The sequence below is a fragment of the Palaemon carinicauda genome, chromosome 34, assembly GCF_036898095.1.
Source record: "Palaemon carinicauda isolate YSFRI2023 chromosome 34, ASM3689809v2, whole genome shotgun sequence".
Classification (NCBI taxonomy): Eukaryota; Metazoa; Arthropoda; class Malacostraca; order Decapoda; family Palaemonidae; genus Palaemon; species Palaemon carinicauda.
Genome location: NC_090758.1, coordinates 29,535,843 through 29,543,342, shown reverse-complemented (window position 1 = coordinate 29,543,342; position 7,500 = coordinate 29,535,843). Strand labels below are relative to the sequence as shown.

General features: G+C 32.0%; 1 protein-coding gene across 5 annotated transcripts in view; it reads right to left on the bottom strand.

The window, feature by feature from the left end:
- Positions 1 to 3,494: 3,494 nt before the first annotated feature.
- The window catches only part of LOC137627106 (eyes absent homolog 2-like), a 41,692-nt gene continuing 37,686 nt past the window's right edge, over positions 3,495 to 7,500 (bottom strand). For all 5 annotated transcript variants that reach the window (XM_068358134.1, XM_068358138.1, XM_068358136.1 and 2 more), the window contains exons 13-14: positions 6,725 to 6,825; positions 3,495 to 3,633 (exon numbers count right to left, since the gene is read on the bottom strand). In XM_068358134.1, coding sequence (XP_068214235.1) covers positions 3,553 to 3,633; positions 6,725 to 6,825 — 182 coding nt within the window. In that variant the 3' untranslated portion in view covers positions 3,495 to 3,552. The remainder of the gene's footprint in view (positions 3,634 to 6,724; positions 6,826 to 7,500) is intronic.

Here is a 7,500-nt window from a genome sequence, read left to right as displayed (position 1 = left end):
AGTAAAATAATTCAGCTAAGCAATTTTACATATGCTTTGCTATTAAACATCTTTACTTCAATTTCTTTATGAAAAAGAATCTATCTTTAAACTCCTTACAGTAAGAATATTCTTTCAATCTCATTATTATTGTCTGTGATACATTTACTAAATTTTTGGAAGGATTAATTTCATTAACTGGAAAGCTGTAAAATATATCACTATTCACTTATTTTCTGAGAGAGAGAGAGAGAGAGAGAGAGAGAGAGAGAGAGAGAGAGAGAGAGAGAGAGAGAGAGAGAGAGAGAGAGAGAGAGAGATAACAATTAGAGAAAAATATATTGATACTGTTCACAGGAAAAAAATAAAAATTTAAAAGGTCAGAAAATGGCTCGTCTAGTAACACCAGAATTACAATGCCATAACAGCTATTTGTATGGTATGAATGTATTAAGACTTTTATAGGCCTAAGGAGATTTTAAAAAGCATTTAGAAGCAAATGGCCTATAGTTGACTTTTTATTTCATCCGGATCCTTTGCCTGTGTGGTAGGATCTAAGCAGAGGCTCCTATGGCTGTCTCGGATCAGAACAGTGTAAATAGAGCCTTGAGTTATTTCTATTCGTAGTAATAGGTAAAACTAGGGGGGGGGAATCCAATATCTGGAATCATAAAAAATAAATTACATCTTAATTGGCAATTCTATTATCGATCATTGAATTCATGAGATGGTTTATGCATTTAAAAATAAAATAAAACTGAAGAAGAAGGGTCACATGCCTCTTCTTTTCTAAGATACCGAAAATGTACAAACTTGAATGACACCAAATAGTTTTGTAAGCAATGGAAATCAGAAAGAACAGTATTTATTCACTGTATGCAAATCCAGTATAAAAGAATTCAACTGCATTATCACAATATTTTAAACAAATCCTGGATCACGCAAGGGGACGCTCCACACAGCTGCCAGCATGCAACTGGTTGCAAGATTTTCAACCAGACTTTTGAAGGTCTTTCGTCCAAATACATGGACGAGGGCTTCCTTGGCCTTTCTTGGAGTATCTGGTACTGGCCCGTCGCGTGCTCCTGGATTCTCATAGACTAAGATTACTACAGTATTAAGGTACAAAGCAAATCTGAAGACAATCACCTAATGCTTTACAATTTGTACAAACATTACTACTGTAAATGGGGGGTTCTTGTATCTGGTTATATAAATGGAACGTTGCTTATGCATTATTCATGCTATTCAACTGGACTGTTTAAAAGCAGGATATATCTACTGTTTGCTAGAGGAAAACTTTTCTCTAGAAGAATAATCCCAGCGATTTTAAAAGGGTATGTCGTGGGAGTAAATCTTGCTCTACAGACAAACTGTTTTTCTTCAAGAGGAAAATATTTACAGAAAAAAACCCTGTTCAACAACAATGCTACAACATAAATGACCTCAAATCAATCTAGGATTGTGTTTAAAAAGCACAGAGGAAAATCACACGCGACGTGGCCCTTAGTTTTTTTCTGCAGTCTGTACGTCACTGACTTCCAGCTATAGCCTATTATCTGGCTCCAGCTTCACTGTCATTCCACTTCCATCCCAGTGTAGCATCTCCCATAAGTCTTTCCAGGCTTAAAATCTTGCTAACTCTCATCACGGCCAAAAATAACCAAACAAACTTCACAGAACATATTGCTTTCAGTTACATCAAGAACTGTACAGTACTCATACTTATGCAGGTACCTGCTGGTAACAATATCCATGAAATTTTTCTGGTTTTCATCTGGAAACTCTACTTGATCACTTTATTAGGTACCTGGGGATAGCTATACCAAGAAAATTTTGTCAGGTACCTTCCAAAAATTAAATTCAAACACTTTTCTTACTTCAGAGGAATAACTAGGGATCTTACTCATGTTTTTTTCTGGAAATTCTTTCCGCACACTTTTTCAGCTACCTTCTAATAACTTCACTTAAGACACTGGGACACTATTCCAGCTGATTGTTAAGTGCACTCGCTAAGCTACCTTCTGAAAACTCAATTTTTAACACTTTCCCAGGTACCCTCTTGAAGTAACATCTAGATTTTATTTCTCCAGCACTTTAGCAATCTGAAAGCACTATGAAAAGTTTCCTGTCTTTTGGCTGCCTGATTCACAATGATTAACACTATCTTCTTGAACCACTTTCCTCAGCTGCAATGTTTGTACCGAACTTGAATCTTTGTACAAGGTCCATACGCCAGCTTACAAAGCTTCGAAATATATATGTAAATATCTATATTGTGAATATGTATTTTGGGAATGTTTGAATCAACCACACTTCTCTGCATTGAGAGAGGCTTATCACTTGTTTTTAATACCTTTGCCCTTTGTTTATAAAAGTGTCTTTTCACGAGTTGCAGATGTCCAAACTCCAGCATGTCCATCTAGGCAAAAGCTTCAAACTGGAAATGGGTAAAATAATAGGAGAAAATAACGCTTAGATGCCCCAATCAAATCTTTCCAGTAATGACGCAAAAGTGTTTTTAGTGTCTCCTCAATGACCACCAAACATCCTTATCTCACTAGAAAATCTTTCAGATCACATCCTAAGAATCGAAATTGATCTGTTACCTTTGATAGTACTGCAGTTATGAAGTACTGTTTGAATCCTATCTATTAAGCATTCATGAAAAATACAGTATTGTGGAATATTTTTTTCTTTTCCTCCTTAAAAGCTTTACTTGGTTTACCAGCAATCTATCAAAGAATATTTTCATCTGATCAATATAAACATGAGTACCGTTTATACTTCGAGTAATGAAACCATCTCTCACTTTTTCTCTAAACATATTTTATACAAAGAAACTACAGACTCCAAAACAGAATGTATTATTGGCCTTTGAAAAACAGTCAAAAACTTGCTTGTCCATTGTGCTGTGAACGCTGCTCTTGGGAGCCTTTAAACTTGATAAAAACAAAGAGTAAGTAAAGATGATGTAAGAAGCTATCAGTTAGTACCCTGTTATGTTACATTGGCGGGAGGGGGAGAGTTTTTATCTCAAAGTTTGAGAACTGTAATGGAATTATATATAAAAAAAAATGTAATTTTTAGCCTCATATTCCCTGGTCTATTCAAATCATCTTTACCAAGGAGATCATCTAGGCATGGCAATGTAAGAATTTCTACATCTATGGAAGTACAAAAAGGCTAAAGAAAATGAGAATACTAAAAAAGGGTAATGTCTTTGAGGCGTTTCAATGCAGATATCACTGGATAACCTACTTCAGTGCTCCCTGATAGTGACTTGGGATTCTGGTTTGTTTCTGGCAGAGGAAGAACAAATGGCAGAATGCCCAACGTACTGTCAAGCAACAATTAAAATGAGAATGAAATAGAAGATGATAAAAATCGTGGCAAATGGTAAACCATGGAAGATCTACAGGAGAACTCAAGAGTACATATACACTCAGTGTCTTGTAGAGGTTGATGAAGTCGCGGTACATCTGAGATCTACAGAGGAAATCAGAGTCCGTAACACTCAGTGTCTTGTAGAGGGTGATGATGTTGTGGTGCATCTGAGATCTGCTGGTGAACTCACAGTCCATAAACACTCAGTGCCTTGTAGAGGTTGATAAAGTCATGATGCGTCTGAATTCGCCAGAAGGGAAAGTCGAGCTGTGTAGGGAGGATAGAAAATTAGTTTTAGTGAATTATCAAACAATTATCTAAAGGCTTGGACATGAAAGCTTCAGTGCCCTTATGCAGAAAGTTTTCATATGCCACTGAATTAAAGAACAATAAATCTAACAAAAAGAACTTTGAATCAGTAGTTTTACTTTGAAAGCTATTTTTCTTATCTACCTTGGTGTTCATCTATCATAAACTTGGCATAGAAAATCCATAACTTGGGTGTTCAATTTTGAGATATCAGCTTTAAAATCCCTCAGTGATTACTTATCATTAAACAATTAGATCTTTATCTTGAAAGCTCAGATTTAAGGTATTATCTTAAGATATCTGGCAGAAAAATGAATTCATTCTTCAGGAATTAAGATAATGACAGATCACATGAATAAATGATTTAACTTCAGAGTTTAACTTCAAGAAATTAGATAGGTTAAACTGTTCATCTCCAATAGATTTTACTCACGAATAACTATACAAACACTTTCCAGAGCTTATCAATATTTTGAATTTCATACTGATATTGAAAAAGTTACTTAAAGTATGTTGTAAAATATGTCCAATAAAGGAAGGTTCATGAATTAGTAAAACCGTTGCAATAATTAATACTCAAATACTATATATCACAAAAATTTAGTTTACTGTTGAGGTTCAAATGTTAGCTAGCAAATTAAAGTAATAATTGGAAATAAAGATAAATCAATTGTGACCTAACAACAATTATGAATATATAAATAATAATAATAATAATAATAATAATAATAATATTAATAATAATAATAATAATAATAATGATAATAATAATAATAATAATAATAATAATAATAAAAATAAATGATTCCCTATATTTGAATGTTCAATTCTCAATTAACTTTAAGTAAATTTAAAGTCTCTGTAGACAAGAGAATTTTTATTTCAAATATCATCATTGACTTGAGTATATATTTTATTGCAAGTGAGAAGTCACATGATAAATTAGTGAAGAAAAATTATTAGTTTAATGCCGGAAAATTCTCAAAATTCTCAAAAAATATATTCTAAAATATTTTATGAATTTCTAACCTGAATGTATGAATGCCAAGTTTGTTAATGAAAGATTCATTCTGTATTTATTTATCGTGGTAAGAGAGCAAAATTAATTCACTGAATGTTGATTTTTCCATCTCAAAAACACATTGTTACCAAAAACATTAGAAAGTAAATCATACAATTGAATCATAGAAACAATTCATATAAAGAAATTTGGTTTATAGCAATCTAAAATTATTTAAATTAAAATGGTTATTTTAATGTAGATGCTATATAATTTTTGAATACAGGAATCATATAATATTTTTTAAGAGTACAAAATAGATCCCAATAGGACAATCTACATTAGAAATACAAGGTTTAAAACGGATTATAAAGAGCTTTTATATCAAAATTTTCGTTTCAAAAACTATTTGCATTCAGAGAAAGTGGGTAAAAACAAAATTTCAAAATAAATTACATGAAACTAATTCATAAAAATACAATAGGGAAATCATAACGATTGGTTCTGTGAACACATTCAATAAAAAAAAAGATGTCCCCTGAGATTCTAAAGCACAATTCACATTAATGATCAGTTTTTAGACTAATTCTAAAGACAATTCTTAAAATAAACCAGTCATTGACAATTCCAAAAGAAAATGGATTTCAAAGCACCAAAAAAAAGAAAGAAAAAAAAAACCTTATCAACATAACAAAAAGTGATTTAAAACTAATTCTAAGAATTAAAAACTATATATTTGTTTCGTAACAATTTTTCTTCAACTCATAAATTTGCAGTGATTCTCGCTACTCAACTCATTCCACTAAATACACTTGACCAAGAACTTTCAGCCGTTGAAACAAAATTAGTAGCGATTCAATGCGTAACAAAAGAAAATTAGTGGAAATTCTTACTACTTAAGTAATATGGCAATATCCCTTGTTATATTAATAATATTTGATCTTTATCGCAATGAAAACTAGTAGTCTTCCTCACTGCCTATCTGAGTTTTCAGTCTTCCTTTTTGTATTCATAACATTTGATCCTTAACGTAATGAAAATTAGTAGTGATTCTCACTGCTTAGCTAACGTTGTAGTCTACCTTGTTTTATTAATAATTAGTTTATCATGAACACCATGAAAATTAGTAGTAATTCTAACGGCTTAGCTAACGTTGTAGTCTACCTTGTTTTATTAATAACTAGTTTTTCATAAACACTATGAAAATTAGTAGTGATTCTCATGGCTTAGCTAACGTTGTAGTCTCCCTTGTTTTATCAATAAATAGTTTATCATGAACACCAGGAAAATTATTAGTGATTCTCATGGCTTACCTAACATTGTAGTCTCCCTTGTTTTATTAATAACTAGTTTATCATAAACACCATGAAAATTAGTAGTGATTCTCATGGCTTAGCTAACGTTGTAGTCTCCCTTGTTTTATTAATAACTAGTTTATCATGAACATCAGGAAAATTAGTAGTGATTCTCACGGCTTAGCTAACGTTTTAGTCTCCCTTGTTTTATTAATAACTAGTTTATCATAAACACCATGAAAATTAGTAGTGATTCACACGGCTTAGCTAACGTTGTAGTCTCCCTAGTTTTATTGATAACTAGTTTATCATGAACACCATGAAAATTAGTAGTGATTCTCACGGCTTAGCTAACGTCGTGGTCTCCCTTGATTTATTGATAACTAATTTATCATGAACACCATGAAAATTAGTAGTGATTCTCACGGCTTCGCTAACGTTGTAGTCTCCCTTGTTTTATTAATAACTAGTTTATCATGAACACCATGAAAATTAGTAGTGATTTTCTCTGCTCGTCTGATTTTGCAAAGGCTTCCTTTTTATCATTCATAACATTTGATCCTTAACACAATGAAAATATGTACAGATTTTCACAGCTTAGCTAATGTTGTTGTGCCCCTTGATTTACTTAAAAATAGTTCATCATAAACACAGAAAATTACTAGTGATTTTTACTGCCTATATGATTTTGCATAGTCTCCCTTTTCAATGTTCTTAACATTTTCATCATTGAAAAAATGGTAACGATACTTACTGCTTTGGCTGCAGTCTCTTCATCTCTGCCATCTCCTACAACTACGTAGACGGGTTTCCTCCCAAAGCGAGACGCTATGCGTTCAAAACAGCTCTCTTTACCTGTGGGAAAGTGAAAATAATTCCAATCAAACATACCCAAGAAGTTACTGGAACTTTTCCAATACAAAATAATTGGTTTGCATTTGCAAAATTTCAAATACTTCTAAAAACCTTTCCTCTTCAAATAATTATTTCATTTATAAATATTTTCAGTTATATATGAATTTACAAGCCAAGGTATTTTTCTCTGTCCAAAATAATATGTATACTATCAAAAGCTTATTTTCAATTACATATATCTATTTCTGTGAAATGAATGGCCAAGTCCGAATATACTCCAAGGGCATATTAAGTTGAGTACAATTTTATCTGACTCATAATATTCAATATTTACTGTCAAATCATGCAAGGTTTATTAATAAAGTATTATCTGTATTCTTGGAAACAAAAAAATTTCTCAGTGCAAATATCTAATTAATATAAACCAGAATATTATTGAATATCAGGGTATCTTGAAGAATACAGTAGAATAACTCCTATCAAAACTAAGTCATGGATGCTCAATTACTATAAACACTGGTGGATGTCAAACAGTAAATGGTTAATGCAACAATCAATTATTAAAAAAAAAAAAAATACTTCCAGATGTTTCAGGATCTAGTCTCAGGTATTATATTCTTTAACTCAAAATTCCAAAACCTGCACATGTTGATATTTTTCCCTTGATGGGGAATA